General features: G+C 45.4%; 1 protein-coding gene across 1 annotated transcript; it reads left to right on the forward strand.

The window, feature by feature from the left end:
* Positions 1-2,487: 2,487 nt before the first annotated feature.
* LOC134601550 (olfactory receptor 11L1-like) lies at positions 2,488-3,378 on the forward strand. Its single transcript, XM_063446069.1, has one exon. The coding sequence runs from the start codon at positions 2,488-2,490 to the stop codon at positions 3,376-3,378; it is 891 nt and encodes a 296-aa protein (XP_063302139.1).
* Positions 3,379-17,787: the final 14,409 nt, after the last annotated feature.

Genomic DNA, 17,787 nt, shown 5'->3' on the forward strand with positions numbered 1-17,787 from the left:
TGCACAGAATTATTTTAGGGTAGTCAAGTAATCCGCTAGAATAGTTATTTATAGCAGTTTCTAATAATAATCTTGCAAACTGCATATTTGTTCTCCTAATTCTATATAATCACTATAAGCTATGAATGTTCGGAAAATATTTTTCGGTACATCAATCATACTTTAATGTAGCCATATTGACCAATATATATTTCAAAGGGTTAATAGTATTAGTTAGTAATCCACATAAATGACAGAGCATGTTTTCACCTTGAATTTGAAATAATTTAAAATTAGCATCACATTGAATTCTTACTTTAGTGAATAGCTCTGTGAGATATATCCCTTTCTTAATTGTTTGATTAATCAGTTATGAAGATTAACAAGGTTCCTTATGTGAGCCATTATTCAGGTTCCATAGTAACACAGATTACAAAATAGACAGATAGGCCCAAAAGGGGCAAATTAGTCCAAACATGGAGATCCCTCCAATTGCTAAAAAAAAAGTGGTAGAACGACTCTATTCGAATATGCAACAATTAGAAAAATTAGCGTAAGGGACAAAACATATGCACATTGAAAATCCATGAGGCCGTGGTGAAAGATGTGGGTTAAACACTGTGGGTTTAGATTTAAGAAGGTACATATAAACCAACCATTTCACAGAAGGAACAATTCAATGGGGTCGTAGACTGGGATATCCCCTGATGCCGCAAAGAGCCAGACAAAAGGTCTCACAAAAATAGATGTTAAACTTATTGAAAACTACCTCTAGAGACCACTCTTCTGGTAATATACCAGGTGGAAATGGTGGAGTAAAAAGTTATAAAATAACAACAGTCTTGTGTACAATGTATAACCCCAATAATATTAATAATATTAACAACAATGCTATTACAATAGCAGATTCTCCATTAGAGAGATAGAAACTGGGGTCCTAATAGACAAATATTGATAATATGCACACAGTTGTTTGAAGTAAATCTTACCTGATATAAGACTAGAAGTACACAAATAGATTATGATGCCTAATACTACAAGATCCCTTTAAGAATCTGCCACAACAATATTTGATTTTTAATATACTGTAGAATATCTTCTCTCCTTAATGCCACCTATTTAATTCTTGCACATCTTTAAAAAAAAAATCTTTTAAAAAAATCTCCAAATCTTGTCTCTTACACAAACAAAACTGTAAAACTGTAATTTCCTATCATTATCACTGCCATTTACCTTTTATTTATTTGTGCAATCTCCTAAAATTATTATCATGACCCCAGCACCCTTTTAAAATAAAATCCATCATTCGTATAAATTATTTGGCCAAGTCTATGTAACCCCATCACTCCCCATCATGAAATGCATTTCTTTAAAAAAGTTTGTATATCACCCATACACCCAAACCCTTATTGTTTCACCATGTCTATAATCTTGCTAGCACATGTCTTTTGAAGTTAGTCTTCTAAACACTATATATATTTTATATCCATTTTTCTTTTAGAGTGAGATTAGGTGCTGGCTCTAGAAAGTTACTGTTTTGAACTAGGTCTTGTTTCATTCAAATTCCCAACTTGGCCGCACAGTCAGAAAACCAACTAGTTCTGATACCGGAGAAACTGACGGAAGCCAAGCACAGAGAGATGGACACAGGTTTCTTCAGGAAGGAAGAGATTCTTTACTCGATTCACCGACCGGGACTCAGAGGGACTAATGTCACCAAAAAACAGCAAAGTCTGAGCCCCGAACATACAGTGTAGGTCCCTTATATAGGCATATAACTCCTCCCATAATCAGCTCCACCCACACGTACTCTTACCCAATCAACCGAACAAAGACTAACTTCCTGTTTGACCACATGGCTTGCCCAGCACAATGGAGGAGGGGAATTCTCTATATCCTGTATTTCTGCACATGCTCCGTACACTACTGATTGTATCGTTGCCACGTGCAACCAACCGACCGATACATCAGTATATGCACGTACACATACCACGTGGCAATCTCGGCCTACTAAATGTATTTTTACCGAGATTCCACCACATTTCCTCCTCCTCTCTTGTTTAATATAATATAATGTATATTATTTTGCAGTTGAACCATTCTCATTGCCCTTTTTAGTTTGTCTGTATGTTAAATAATTTTTCATGGACAATATTTGGCGAAACCAAACAGTCACATTGGACATCCAGAAAAAAATAATCAATTTCAGGAAAATTATTTGGCTGAACTAAACTGTCCCACCTTGCACAAACCTAGTGAAGACTAGGCTTGTTGAAACAGACAAGAAGGTAAATGGGCTATTTTCTTTACAAGGGTTTGTTTTGCTTTGAAAGGCAAAATGGATTCAAGCCAATATTTACACAGTTTAGGCAATAGGTTATTGCTGATATTCTGATAGCTTGTTGCAATGCCAATTCATATACATTTGTAATTAATGGTATAATCCACTGCTCGAACTGCTGTTACTATATTATATGATTTTTTTTTTTTTATCTGCAGACAATAGATATGGAGAATCAAACAATGGTCACTGAGATAATCCTATTGGGATTCCATCACCTTCACAGCATGAGGCATTTATTATTTTCTATAATTCTTGTTGTTTATTGTCTGACAATATATGGAAATGTCCTCATCATTGTGTTGGTGTCATGTTGCAGACACCTTCATTTTCCAATGTATTTATTTCTTACTCAAATGTCCATATCAGATATTTTGTTGACAACATGTATTGCACCTCATATGCTTTCCATCGTCAATCACGAAGGAGGTATTATATCTCTTAAAGCGTGTATAACTCAGTACTACTTCTTCGCTGCTTTTGAGACTTCAGAATGCTTACTGTTAACGGTGATGTCTTATGACCGATATTTGGCCATCTGTAACCCCCTGCAATATAACTCTATAATGGACCATGCATTTTGCATTACATTAATAGTTATATGTTGGTTGTTAGGCTTTCTTATGGCTCTTTTAACTGCAACATCAATAACCCAGCTGGCATTTTGTGGACCTAATATCATTGATCATTTCTTTTGTGATTTTGATCCACTCTTGAATCTTGCTTGTTCTGATACCCTAATAATACATGTAGAAGCTCTATTCCTATCTATCGTTGTACTTATTATACCTTTCTTAATGGTAATGATATCATATATCTGTATTGCTCTCACTGTTGCTAAAATTCCATCAATTAGTGGGAAAAAGAAAGCCTTCTCTACCTGCAGCTCCCATTTGACTGTTGTTTCCATATACTACGGGACTCTCATTAGCATTTACACAGTTCCAACTAATGAAAAATCATTGTCGGCAAGCAGAATACTGTCTATGTCTTTTACAGTGGTGACCCCAATGCTTAATCCAATAATATACAGCCTGAGGAACAATGACATCAGATAAGCTCTAAAGAAAATTAATGCACACCCTTTCATAATTGGGAATATCTGAAAAAAATTATAAAAAGTTTGATATAAAATATAATAGCATTGAATATCGTGTTTAGCTGATGTAATCTTGTCATGTTCGGTTTGCTGTAACCTCTGTCTATAAATGTTTGCCAGGCCCTTAATATACTGCTAGTTGCCCAATTTGAAACATTTTGTCTGTGTATCACTGAGACGCTCTCCCTGAATATTCGGTCCAAACGTGTGGTTCCTGGAACTCTGTCACGTTCACATAGAGTTTGATGGAGCTCAACTGCAGATTTCTGATTAATTAGATGTGAATGTGAGGAGTTGAGGAAATAAAGAGATGACAGTTCACCAGGGAGTTAACTGATACTGTGTCTTTAATATATTTGATTGAAGAAACATAGGTACTGTATCAAATTCAAGGTGAAAACATGCTCTGTCATTTATGTGGATTACTAACTAATACTATTAACCCTTTTACAATGTTATCGAGAAATGTTTTTGAAAGTTCCGATGATGAAGGTAATTTCTTCAAAGGAATGAAATGGGACATCTTTGTGAATCGGTCTACTACTACTAAAATGGTAGAATAGTGTTGAGAAGGGGGAAGTTCCACCAGGAAGTCCATAGAGATGGATTGCCAAGGTCTCTCTGGAACTGGTAGGTTCATCAACTGACCAAAGGGTTGATGATGGTCAGATTTGGATCTTTGACAGGTTGAACAGTTTTTCACGTAGGATTCGATGGTGCTGTCCTGACGCGGCCACCAATAATATATTTTGGATAATTCGAGGGTCTTTTTAATACCTGGATGACCTGCCAGAGGAGAGTCATGAATGAATTCAAGTATTTTATTCCTAAACGGGGGAGGAATGTAAATTCTATCATGAAAATAATAGAGACCGTCCTTCAGTGATAATTTAGTTGATTTAGGAAGGTCAAGAGCATCTGGATGAAGACCTTTTATGTCATCTATAAGGGATGTGACCATTCCGATGACTGTATGGGGGTTTTCTACTTCAGGTTCTTGATGAATTCTGGAGAGGGCATCCGCCTTTTTGTTCCTTGCCCCAGGTCTATGCTTTTGCTGGAGGGTTCGGATGGTTAGATCAGCTGTAGACTGTTTATTAGGATCTTCATAAAGGAGAGACATAGCTTCAAAGAACTCGTCCAATGAGTCTAAGATGGGATCATCATTTTCCAAGAAGGAGTGGGCCCAGGCCATAGGTTCACCTCTTAGGAAGGAGATAACTGAACAAACCTTAGATCTTTCGGTGGGATAAGATCGGGGTTTTAGAGCAATCAATAGTTTGCAGGAATTTAGGAACTCCCTGTATTTTGATCTATCTCCAGAAAACTTCTCCGGATTACAGACAGCAGGTTCACTGACTGAGTGCATAACAACATGAGGAGTGTGGGTTTGTAAGTCTCTGACATAAGTAAGAATCTGTTCATTTGTAACCTGGGGATCTTGCATACCTTGAGCAAGTGTATCGACTCTTTGATTCAGCATCGTCAATTTCGAATCAAAATCTGCTGGATCCATTACAAGGCTGGATTAATCTGTCACGTTCACATAGAGTTTGATGGAGGTCAACTGCAGATTTCTGATTAATTAGATGTGAATGTGAGGAGTTGAGGAAATAAAGAGATGACAGTTCACCAGGGAGTTAACTGATACTGTGTCTTTAATATATTTGATTGAAGAAACATAGGTACTGTATCTTTAAATGGTTCAGGTTTGTTGAGTGGATTCTTAGATTAATTTATACAATTAAATTGCAGCAATAATGTGAAGGAAGCAATGTAGATTTAACTTGCAGAGATTCGATATAGCTTAATTGATAGAAAACATCGCATATGAAGGTAGAAAGGTAAATGATTAGGAATTACTCCTATAACGATAGGAGGATGTGTGAGCAGGCTGAGCTTGAGAGCTCAGTAGTCAGGGAAAGTTTGTATAATACAACGAGGTAACTTAGCTTCCAGAGGAGTTGAAGTTGGTTCCAGAGTGCCCTCCGGAGAGGTTCCGTGGAGAGAGGCCGAGAGGAGTCAAGTGCTAGCCGTGGTCGAGGAAGGAGAAGGAGGTTAGTCGATTACGAGTCCGGTTCGGTACACAGGTAAGTTTGTAGAGAAGAGTTGCAGCCGGTTTAATTCCATGGTACGCTGTTCATTAATCCAGCGTCTGTTGCCTGGCGCGGTCGCATTATGTAGCGCAATGAGACCGCGTCAGAGAGGGTGTGTGGCTACAGTCCGTCAACCCGGAAGAGACAGGCAGTATAGGTAACGGCCATTGCAAACGCTTTTCCCAGCAGTGTAATATTTAACCCTGACAATCTGGTTGCAGCAGTGGGCTCTACACTGAGGGTGAGTAAATATTTTTATAATCCTTAGTCTCTCTGTGGATTAAGGTAAATAGTAAATTTAGTGTGTTTGGGATTTTTTTTTTTTTTATTTTAAATTCTTTATTTATGTGAATGATTTTCCATTATCTTTAGGGAAAGGGTACAGAAAAAAAGAAGGGATTAGGGTAGTAACGTGTTTGATACAAATCGTACACATTGTGTCACGAAAACTGGTGACAAGCATACGTAAACATTATGTTAGGTACGATACATCTTCAGTTGCCATATTTGTTATTCTTTACTATATCTTTGCTCTGTGCGTACCTTTTAGAATTGTATTAGTTCTAGGGGTGGGGGAGGGTTACAGAAATAGAAAGGGTCGTGGGTGGGGGTGCCCTGTCGGTTTTGTTCACGTTGTCCTTCATTATCCTCCTATAGTTAAGCTATGCGTCGGGTTGTGTACTGAGGTGTGTGGCTGTGGCATAGTAAGTGGGGGGTTGTGTGGGAGGGGATAGGGAGGTCGTGCCTGTAGGCAGTTCTGTTCTGCCATCTCAGTTGTCTTCCCTAGTTGGTGTGTGGTGGGCTTGAGTAGCCATTTATGGTACTTGTCGTGTAGATGGTGAGGTGATGGGGTCAGGAGTAGTGGGTTGGTCTTAGGGTGGTTTATCCCTACTGAGAGCTCTTTGGTCGTGTATAGGGCAGGGCGAGGCACGGGACCCCGGTCCGTATGGGTTCGGTGGTATACATGCTCTGGTTTTTCCTCTTGGTTATAGGGTTATTCCCTGTTCATGCTTTTTGGGGTGCTGCAGGGGTGTTAATTCCCTTATTTGTTTTATTGCTTTTACCATGGTAAAGATGTGTCTCCCTCAATCCACGGGTCCCAAATTTTGTGGAAGCGGTTAGGCGTGTCGTGTAGTAGGGATGTGAGTTTGTCCATTTGTATGTGTTCTAAGATTTTTTTCGTGATAATTGTCGGGGATGGGATTCGGGGAGTTCCGCTATTGCTCTCCTAGTTGCGAGGGCTATGCGAGCGCTAAGTTTATTTTCAGCTCTTGTGAGGTCATCCAGGGGTTTTGATAGCAGTAACGCCCAGGGGTCTAGTGGGTATGGTTTATGCAGTATCTTGGACAGTAGGTTTGTGACTTTTGTCCATAGGGGTTTGAGTTTGGGGCAAGTCCACCAACAGTGGAGAAACGTGCCTTGTTCACCGCATAGTTTCCAGCAAGTGTCTGGTGTTTTGTGTATAATTGCTAGTCGCTTAGGTGTGAGGTACCATCGGAATAGCATCTTATATGCTTGTTCCGTATGTGTTACACAGATAGATATGGTTGCCGTAGCTTCCCATATCTCTGCCCAGTCTGTGTTTTCTCCTGGAGGTCCCAGATCCTTTTCCCATGCCGCGATATATGGGAGGATGACCTGGGTAGAGTGAGTCGCTAGGGTCGTGTATAGGTCGGAGATTTGTCCTTTTCTGGTCGGGTGTTGCATGCAATCTTTTTCAAATCGGGATAGTGTTGCTGTGCCTGCTTGTTTTATCATCGGATTGGAGGCGAAGCTCCGTAATTGGATGAATCTGAAGTGGTCGAATGTCGTCAGTGTGTCAGCGTCTTTGATTTCTGAGAATTGGATCACTTTGTTGTGTAGATATAGGTGCTTTAGTCTCTCTATGTCTCTCTGATCAAAGCTGGCAAAATGTGTTGGGGTAAGTCCAGGTGGGAATAGCTTGTTCCTCCATATTGGGGTCATAGGGGAGAGGAATGAGGATAGGTCAAATTTATCCTGTAGCTTGTCCCATAGGTCTATGGAATGAGTGATGGTTGGGGCGGTTGGGGGGGGCAGTGGTCTATGGGGTCTGGGGACCCACATGTAGAGGGATGGGAGGTCTCTTCCAAATATAGTGTGTTCAATGTCTACCCACCGCTTAGTTTGCGGGGGTGCGTGCCATTGTTGAATTTGGGCCAGTTGGGCTGCTGCATGATAGTGGATAAAGTTTGGTAGTCCTAGACCTCCTTGCTTCTTAGGGACATAGAGTGTGGTTCTACGGACCCGGGGTTTACGGCCATTCCAGATGAATTTGTCTACCGCTGTTTGTAACGATTTGATGTCTGTAGTGCGGAGGGGAATGGGTAGTGTCTGGAAAAGATATAGTAGCCTGGGGAGTAGGTTCATTTTTATAGTTGTAACTCGGCCTAGCCACGATATTCCCAGGGTCTCCCATTTTTGGAGGTCGGCATGGGCTTGGCGGATCAGAGGTGTATAGTTTTTCTCGTAAAGGGTGTGTAGGTCGGCTGGGAGCTGAATTCCTAGGTATGTGATGTCCGCCGGGCATATTCGGAACGGGTATTTGCGTTTTAGATCGATTAGTTGTGTTTCTGAGATCTGTATAGGTAGTATTTCTGATTTCGCGATGTTTAGTTTGTACCCTGCCACTGCTGCGTATTCGTTTATGGTGTCTAATAATGGGTCTATGGAGTGGTCCGGGTCGGTGAGCGTGAGGAGTATGTCGTCTGCGTATGCGGATATCGTATATGATTCGCCTCTGATATCTACACCCATTATACTAGGGTTGTCGCGAATAGCTTGGAGTAGCGGTTCCAGGGATAACGCAAACATGAGGGGCGAGAGTGGACAGCCTTGCCTTGTACCGTTGAGGATTGGGAATCTGGGTGGTGAAATGTTGGGGAGCAACAGGGCTCCCTGTGGTGAGTGGTACGTGGCCCGTAGAAACGCTAGGAATGAATTTGGAAAGTTCATGTGTTCCAATGTGCTATATAGGAAGGGCCATAGAAGGCGGTCAAACGCCTTCTCGGCATCTAAGGCTATTACTGTGGTTGGGATTTTGCGGTGTTGGGCTAACCATATGATGTCTATGTTTCTGCGTGTGTTATCTAAAGCCTGCCTGTTGGGTATGAAGCCCACCTGATCCGGGTGGATTAGCATATCTAGGTATGGGTTGAGTCTGGTGGCCATCATCTTGCTCATGATTTTGAGGTCTACGTTTAGTAGAGATATGGGTCTATAATGATCCGGTTCTGTGAGGTCTTTGTTAGGTTTGGGGAGCAAACATATGTTCGCCATTGTCATGTCAGGCGGGAGGTGGTCTCCTTTCAGGGTAGCATTAAAGACTGCGCAGAGATGTTTAAGGAGCAGAGGGCTAAATTCTTTATAATAGAGGGCGGTGTATCCGTCGGGACCTGGGCTTTTGTTAGGTTTACAGGCTCCTAAAGCCGTCGCCATCTCTTCTACCGTCGCTTCCGCTTCTATGGCTTGTCTGGCATCTTGGGACAAGGTGGGTAGTTTTATGCGTTGTAAATATTTATCCAGTAAATCCCGGTATGTAATGGACTCGTGGTTTAGGTGGGGGGAGTGGTTGTATAGTGATTTAAAGTATTGTTGGAATGTGTCTCCTATCTGGTCAGGGATATCGCTAATGGTGCCTGTCTTTGTGCGTATGGATGATATTTTTTTGGCTTCTATGCGTTTTTTGAGTCGTCGGGCAAGCATAGTGTCGGCTTTATTGCCCTTTTCATAAAATTTTTGTTTGAGCCACATCATTGCTTTGGTTGTGTCTGTGAGGGTGAGTTGTTTGAGGAGATCTCTAGTGGCTATTAGATCGCGTAGTGTTTGTGGCTGAGGGTCGTGTTTGTGGTTCATTTCTAGTCTTCTTAGGTCTGTTAGTGTGTCTGTTATTTGTTGTATTTTCCTTTTTTTATGGGCTGAGGCTAAGCTAATGAGGGTTCCCCTTATCACCGGCTTGTGTGCCGCCCATAGCGTTATCGGGGAGGCTACCGAGGTTGCGTTGGTATCGAAGTATTCTTTTATGGATTGAGCAAGTGAGAGTCTTATTTGGTTATCATGGAGAAGTAGTGGGTTCAGTCTCCAGGTCCAAGGTCTTTTCAGGTCTGGTATGCGGATGGTGAGTGTTATGTCCGCATGGTCCGACCATGAGATATTGCCTATGGATGTGTGGGTTATCTGGGTTGTCAGGTTCGGGGAGATTAGGAAATGGTCTATGCGTGAGTATGTATTGTGTGGGTTCGAGTAAAAGGTAAAGTCGCGGTCTGATGGATGTTGTGCCCTCCATATATCTATTAGTGTTTGTGTGGCTAGGAATTGTGCAAAGTATACGTCGTTTCTGGAAGGTTGTGGGGCAGTTGTCTCGCGATTCGACCTGTCTATGGCCGGGATATGGGTGGCGTTACAATCCCCACCTATTATCAGCCTCTTGCCTGCATAGGCTTGTATGTGTGATGCGTAGTGGCTCCAGAACGTGCCATTTGGTACCGATGGGGCATACACTGAGCTTATGACATAGGGGGTTGCGCCCAGTTTCCCTTCTATCGTGACATATCGCCCTTGTGGGTCTGTGGAGCACCTGATGTCCGTCAGGGGGCATGTGGATTTAAGTAAGATCGCTACTCCCTTTGTTTTTGTGCCTGGGGAATGAGCCATGTAGCTCCGGTTATAATATCGGTTGGTGAGTGGGAATGATCTTTTGGTCGTGAAGTGTGTTTCCTGTAGGAGTAATATATCTATGTGTTGTCTGTGCGCCCATCGTAGTAGGCCGTGTCTTTTGGTGGGTGCGTTGAGGCCCCTGGAATTGATGGAGACACATTTCAGTGAGAGAGGCATTATGGTGGCTGTGTGCCCAAGGTGGTATTTCTATGTTCCTGGACGTGCAGAGCGTCGGTAGGTATTAACCGGAGTGGTGGTAGAGCTGAGGGGCGGGCTAGGGTCCCGTGCCCTGATTATGGGTTGGTAGGGAAGGTGTGTGGTAGGGGTAACAAAGAACTGGGGGTGGGGTTCTATCTGTGGGGGCCTGGTGGGGCCTGTCTACTGGTCTTATCCGTTGCCAGTAGGTGGTGGGACTGGTCGCCTGACGGCTCCTTGGGGGGTAAGGGTGGTCGTGGGTGGTGTGATGGTCTGTAATGGCGGGTGGCCAGAGTCGCGTTCTGGTCCTTTGGTCAGGTTCTTGCAATCATCTAGTGGTGTGTAGTTGTATGTGCCAAGTGTCGGTTACTGGGGCATCGCCCCCTCCCCCCCGCCGCCCCCCCGTAGGGTGGAGCAGCCGGGGGGGGAGGGGGAAAGGCCCCCTGTGTATTTAGCCATGGAGTGGGCAGTGGAGTTGTTTACAGGTTTACAGTACCCAGATTCCGTTGTCAGTCAAGGGTTGTGGGTCATCCCCAGGGGATGTGGTGTTGTAGTGCGGTTGACTTCTAGCGTTGCTGTCGCCATAGGTGTGTATATATTGCCTCGAGAGGGGGTCACTGAGTAGGCAGTCGTAGTCCTGTGTGAGATAAAGCCGTGAACATCTGAGCATCATCATATGTCATTAGTACAGTTTGGATTCATAACAGTGTAAGTACATCCCCATTATATTCTCATTACAGTCACATTCCTATCAGTATTACATTTTAGCCATATTTTCATCACATGTCCTTTATGTTACCTATATGGGCATTTCTTCCAAACGATAGAATATTCGTGGTAGCTATGTTGAGGATGAGCAGAATTTAGTGCGCTTGTGAGCTTTAGGCTGCTAAATGGCAATATGCTGGGAGCTCTAAGGTATCCCTCCTGCTCATAATAGTAGGCCTCTAGGTATGACCTGTGTGTGATAGCACCCCTATATAGTTATGCTCCTGTTGCGTTTTACTTGGTTTCACTCATGTTTATCGCTGATAGTAGAGGTTTCCATCTGCTATTATTTTACAGGGCACTTATTTTAGGCCAGTCAAAGCGCGCTTGGGCTTTGTAGTGGTAGAATCACGAGGACATTGCTTGGCAATTTGGCTTTAATCATTCCAGCGAATGCTCAAAGTACACCAGTTGCAATTATATTTTATATATACTCACACAGGTCTATGTTGTGGAATTAACATGGAAAAATGTAATCTAGTCTACAACCCCAGGAAACAGACATAAGGGATCTACCCTCCTTTTGTAGTTCGACTGACCCCAATTACCATCTAGGTAGCAACATTTTTTCCTAAAAGAAAAATTGTATGAATTTTGCTTGTGTTAGGTGTGGAGCAGTTTTTTTTTTTTTTTTTTTTTAAAAATAACAAGACTGTCTTAGCCAGGTTGGGGCTCGTGGTCTCCTTTAGTTTGTTACCTTTGTGTCCTCGTCTCCCCTTAAAACTAGAACTGCCCAGAGCTCTAGTGATAACAAGTTATGAAAAGGAATATTTAGGGCTGGGAAAGGCCAATCAGGGGAGCTGCAGAAATAGAATGTCTTTGATTCTAGTTATACTAGTGTGTGTAACTCGTAAGTTGGGGGTCACATATGTACAGTGGTTCAGAAGCTAGGGTGCTTGATCTATATCGCTCGGGTGTGTCATGTCCCTGCTAGGTCCCTGTATGATACTGTCATGGAAATATTTCATTAGGGGGTGCCGGTTGGCGCCGGCCCGTGTGTTTGGAGGGCTTATGGGTGTATAAGTGTTCGGGGGCGTATAGGTATTTGTATTATGTGTATCAAAGATTATCGGTAGTGTCATACAAGTAAATAACGATACTTAAGTGTCCGTAATGGGGGATCATCTTTCGATTGCCATGTTGAGGATGGTGGTGTCGAAGGCAGTCGGTTCTTTTTCTCTGGGTAAGTCTCAGCGTGTCGGTCGTAGAAGTCTCTGGATAGGGTAGTGGATACAGTCCATGGTATTTTGTGAAAGTCTCGTAAGTGATGTAATCTTGTTAGTCGGTGGTAATCAATTCTGAGCGCTGGGGTTCATGTCGTCGGGAGGTGTACGGCGTCGGTGGGAGATGTCTTCCTCTCTCCTGGTAGGTGGTATCTGGGCCTGGTTGGATCCTTCTCCGCTGTAGTTCGCAGGGTAAGGGAGGCCTAGTCGTTCTGCGAAGTTGGGTGCATCTGCGACATCATGCAGGGTGTATGTTTGATTGTTGCGGCGTACCGTTAGTTTAAACGGGTGCCCCCAAGCGTACCTTATTCGTCTTCTTGTTAGTTCCAGGGTGAGAGGTTTTAGCTCCCTGCGTTTTCTCAGAGTGCTGGGGGCCAAGTCCTGGAAAAACATTACCGGGTGGCCTTCAATTTGGAGGGGGTTGTCCCTGGCCGCTCTCATTATGGCCTCTTTAATGTGAAAGTAGTGCAGCCTGACGATCACGTCTCTCGGCCTGGCTGTGCCTGGAGTAGGGGCTCGCAGGGCCCTGTGAGCTCGATCCAATAGGAGTTCGGCTGGGGGCGCTTCTGGGAGCAGGCTGCAGAACGTTTCCCTGATGGTGGAGGCTAGGGACTCCATATCGATCGCCTCAGGTACACCTCGTATCCGTATATTATTCCTACGTGACCTGTTGTTGAGGTCCTCCTGTGCGTCTTCAAGTTGTTTCATTTGTTCTCTGAGCCCTTGGATGGCTTGTTCTTGTGTGTCCGCCCTGGTAGTGGTGGCGTCCATTTTGTCCTCTAGGGAGCTGGTGCGTTGCACGAGGTCAGTGAGGCCTTCTCGTATGGGCGCTAGGTGTTTGGCGAATTCTGCGGCCATGTTAGCCTTGATATCGAGCAGTAAGCCTCGAAGGTCTTCTCTCGTGAGAGGATTGGAGTTGTGGTGGTGGCTAATGTCACTCGCCGTCGAGTCGGAGTCATACTCCTTTTGGTCCCCGGCCTTGTGTTCTTCCTCCGGCCTGCGGGTTTTGAAGATCGGGGCCACCGCCGACCCCTGCTTGGATTTACGTCCTCCGCCCATATTTCTATGCGTTCCTTCAATTGTAGGTATTAGGGTGAGTAACCGGAGTAGTTTTAGTTGTCGATTGCGGCTGATAGTAGCTTTTGTAGGACCAGACTTCGTGGAGCTCTAGCAAGACACCGCCATTCACACCGGAAGTCAGGCGCCGCCCCTGTGTTTGGGATTTTAAGGTGTTATTCAGGTAACGCTATTGATCAGGGTTAAAGTCCTTCAACTGCCAAGGAGAGAGTGTTAAACCTCTATCAGAGGCGTCAGTATGGGTTTAAGTCCCCCAACTGGCAATGAAAGGCTTTACAGTCCCTTTCAAAGGTGTCAGTAAGAGTTAATTGTCTCTTAACTGGCATAAGGTAAATAGTAAACTCTTTGCACTGGATAAGAGTCCGTGTGTTACAGATCCAATATTGATCTTTGGTATATTCAGGGGAACCCAGTGCACTTGGAGAAGCGTGAATTAGACACCAGATGCATGTTGGTTAGCAAAATAAGCATCTGACCTTTATTTTATCAGTTTGTGCTTTTATACATGAAAAAGTAAGCGCTTACGTGCATATACCTTAAAACAGTAGTAGGAAGGGAGTGAAAGGGTGAAGTGAGTACAGATAAGACATAACGATAAACATCATGTACATAACAGATAAGTTCCAGGAAAGAGAAGGAACAGACTGATTTTGCTCAGGTGGGGGCTATCGTGTTGTTTGAAGCATTAAGCATTTCCTGAGCCCAAGTTAGCCAATTTTAATATAGGCTATCTAATATGACACCTATAAGCTCTTTCACACGTGCACCCACTGGAGGACATAATGTATTATTAAGGTATAAGTGATATGCTTCCATTTTACAGTTTGTCCAGTGTTAAGTTTCCTTTTTATATTTTGTAGTAGCATAAGTTTTGTGACCATGGACAGGTGGATAGCAAAGGTTATTAGTCTACCCTTTTTGGTCTCAGAAACTTATAGTTTAGGGTCAGAAAATCACAGACAGTGGCAGAATCTGTACCTGCCTGGCCCTTTGGACACTCAAATTGACCGGTCATCTGAAGGGTAAGCCAGACCTTTATAACTTGACACTAGATTAAAATTGTGCATGTCGGTGGGGCGTGGCCTAGCAGCGGAGCAGAATGGCTGCCTAATCTCTGAGCTCCTCCATGCTCGCCCTGCAAATCGCTAGAAAGCTGCCCCAAACGCGAATATGGGGAAACACACTAAGACTGGGGGTACCCCCAAACCATCGGGCACCCGCCCACCTGCAATCCAGACGTCGGTCAGGCAATATATGACCACACAGCCGGACCCATCATCCCAGGCCTCCGCTGAGGCCTTCCTGTACTCGGAGGCCTCATCCATGAGCCCGAACTCCCAGGTCGGCGAAGCGAGAGGAGAGACCACAGATCACCCACCGGCAGACTGGATGGCCCTGCTGCATTGCCCACCAAAGCCGACTTGACCCAAGCCACATCAGCCCTCCATGCCTCGATCCGGGCCGACCTCCAACTGATGAGAGCAGACATGCAAGGTATGGCAGACCGCATGGCACGGCTGGAAGAGGAACAAGATAACCTCACCGTGGCCCACACAACCACAGAGTCCACGCTTCACGGCCACACTGCCCACTTGCAAGCCATGGCTCGCCATGTCGAAGACCTCGACAACAGGGGCCGCAGAAACAACCTGCGGATCCGAGGCTTACCTGAAGGCGAAGAACCCTCAACCCGGCTCACTGACACACTTACCATCTTATTTAATGACCTCCTGGGCCGTCCTGCAGACACACCGATCGATTTTGTCCGAGCCCACAGGGCACTAAGACCCAGAGGCCCTGAAGGAGCGCCGCCGAGGGGACGTAATATGCTGCCTCACTATTTTCTCCCTCAAAGAAGACATACTGCAGGCGGAGGGACCCATCACTCATGAGGATCACCCTGTCCAAATATTCCCTGATCTTTGCCCGGCTACATTGGGCTACCGCAGGGCTCTGAAACCCCTCACTTGAGCCCTGACAGCACAGAAGGTGAGATATCGATGGACTTTCCCGACCGGCCTAACTGCTCACACTCCTAGCGGTCCCATGCAGGTACGCAACCAACAGGACCTACGGGATCTCACTGTCGAGCTCCAGCTACCACCCTTAAACCTGACATGGCCTGACCCGCTGGACTTCTACACTGGCCCACCCAGGCCGGCACGAGACGCCCCGCTGCCACAAAGAAGAACCAGATCCAGAAGGGAGACGGCACGACCAGCCGGCAACCCACGTTGAGTTCCGCGGCTCCTGAGAGACTCTGAGACCCACCGATCACGGTATCTGCCTATAGACTATAATCTGAAGTGGAGCTTGCCATAAGGTACCTCACTAACCATACCGAACTGCCAGACCCCCTCTTTGGTTTCACTTTTGGGCGGGGGGCTTGAACGGGGGATTTGACGGCCCAGCGGCCTACACTATGCTCTGACCACCACTCCGACAGGGGACATGCTCTTAGCCAGCCGAGCTGCCGTAAGGGGACTGACTCTGTCACACCACCAAGCACGGGCCACAGAGACATGGAAACTCGATGCCACCGACACATCCTGAGAACACTAGTAACGGAGACATTGAGCCTTGGTAGGAGGGCCCGACCTCTCCCTTTATGGAAGTGGATGGGAATATAGGATGAGGAAGGGAAGGCAGGAGAGGGACACAGCCACCACACACACACTTGCCGCTGGAGCTCAGGGCCACATCACGACACACCACCTAACTAGACACGCCATGAAGCTCGCACTCACACACGACTCATAAGGTCTGACGCCTGGTCCACACGATGCACACAAATTTTAAGATACCCCACTCACAAGACCACAGATAACCTAGGGGCTAGAGTACTCTTTGGGCGGGGCGGGTAGGGGGACACTAGAGGGGCCTTCCACGTGGGAGTTTTTGTCACCGCTATAGGTGACCCCGCGGGGAAACACCCCGTCTTTTTCTCCCTTTTTTGTTTCTTCTCTCTCTGAACCGGGACCCCGGAGAGGGACCGAGTACACCCGAGAGACATTTTGTAACTAGTAGGCCACGTTCCCACTTGGCCGGAGTGTCAGGAAGAAAGGCAAGGGGACTCGACCGAACCGCTAGTACGGACGGGACGACTCCACCTCCGCCTACACCCGAGCCACTACTTTATATATTGTTGTTTATTGTTTGACTTGTGTTTATTTTATTTTATTTTGTCTCTGCACCTACTCCTAGGCACTAAAAGTCCGGCTGCGGTGTCCGCGAGGGGACTATGGAAGGGGCCTCATCAGGGACCGCCCGTCCAGGTAATACTCTCTCCCTACACCCCTGAAACGCACCTCCCCCGAACCCACCCAACACTTGGGAAGTAACACAGCCCGTAGGCCCACCATTTATTTGTCCCTATTACCCCTGACAGGGAGGTCAACTGGAGTTACGCCATGCAGACCCCGAAACCACTGGCTAGGGCGGACATCAACATTATCTCTATTAATGCCAAAGGCCTTAACCAACCTGAAAAACGATCACAGGCGCTCCGCCACTTCCACAGCCAAAGAGCCCACATAGTATTTATACAGGAGACCCACTTTAAGGAGGGTCTGACACCTAGAATGACTGACAAAAGGTTTGCCCAATGCTACCTCAGCAACAACCCCATAGGGAAATCCAAAGGTACGGCCATCCTCCTTCATAAATCCCTACATTTTACACCTACAGCAACTTTGAAAGATGACTGGGGAAGATTTATATGCGTTAAGGGAACGATAGCCGACCGTACGTACACGCTAGCCAACCTGTATGCTCCTAATACCGCTCAACACCGTTTCATGACTAAATCACTGAAAGCCATCATGGCCTTCACGGAAGGTTGTCTGATCATGGGGGGAGACCTTAATGTGGCCCTACAACCAAGCCTAGACACGTCTGCGGGCACCTCGACGATACCCAGACATGTGTTAACTACTATCAACAAAACCCTTAGAGACCAACGCCTGACAGATTGCTGGAGGGCGACACACCCTGACGACAGAGACTTCACCTTCTACTCCAATCCAAACAAGACGTACTCCAGACTGGACTACTTTTTCATGCAACACTACTACCTGACAGATGTTAAGACAGTGACCGGAACCGCGACCTGGTCAGACCACGCACCACTCACCATGACGCTGACATCTCCCCTCTACAAACCGACGTGCAGCAACTGGCGACTGAACGAAGCCTTACTTAATGACCTAACAGTAACCACAGAATCCCAAACCAAACTGACTCAATACTTCACAGACAACGTTACCCCAGACGTGACACCCCTCTCTGTGTGGGAGGCCCACAAATGCGTTATACGAGGCTACTTCATAGCTAAAA

The sequence above is a fragment of the Pelobates fuscus genome, chromosome 3 (genome assembly GCF_036172605.1).
Source record: "Pelobates fuscus isolate aPelFus1 chromosome 3, aPelFus1.pri, whole genome shotgun sequence".
NCBI classification, from domain to species: domain Eukaryota; kingdom Metazoa; phylum Chordata; class Amphibia; order Anura; family Pelobatidae; genus Pelobates; species Pelobates fuscus.

What these genes read in the sequence shown, in the direction of transcription:
- LOC134601550 (XM_063446069.1), top strand. Translation starts at nt 2,488, where the DNA reads ATGGAGAATCAAACAATGGTCACTGAGATAATCCTATTGGGATTCCAT.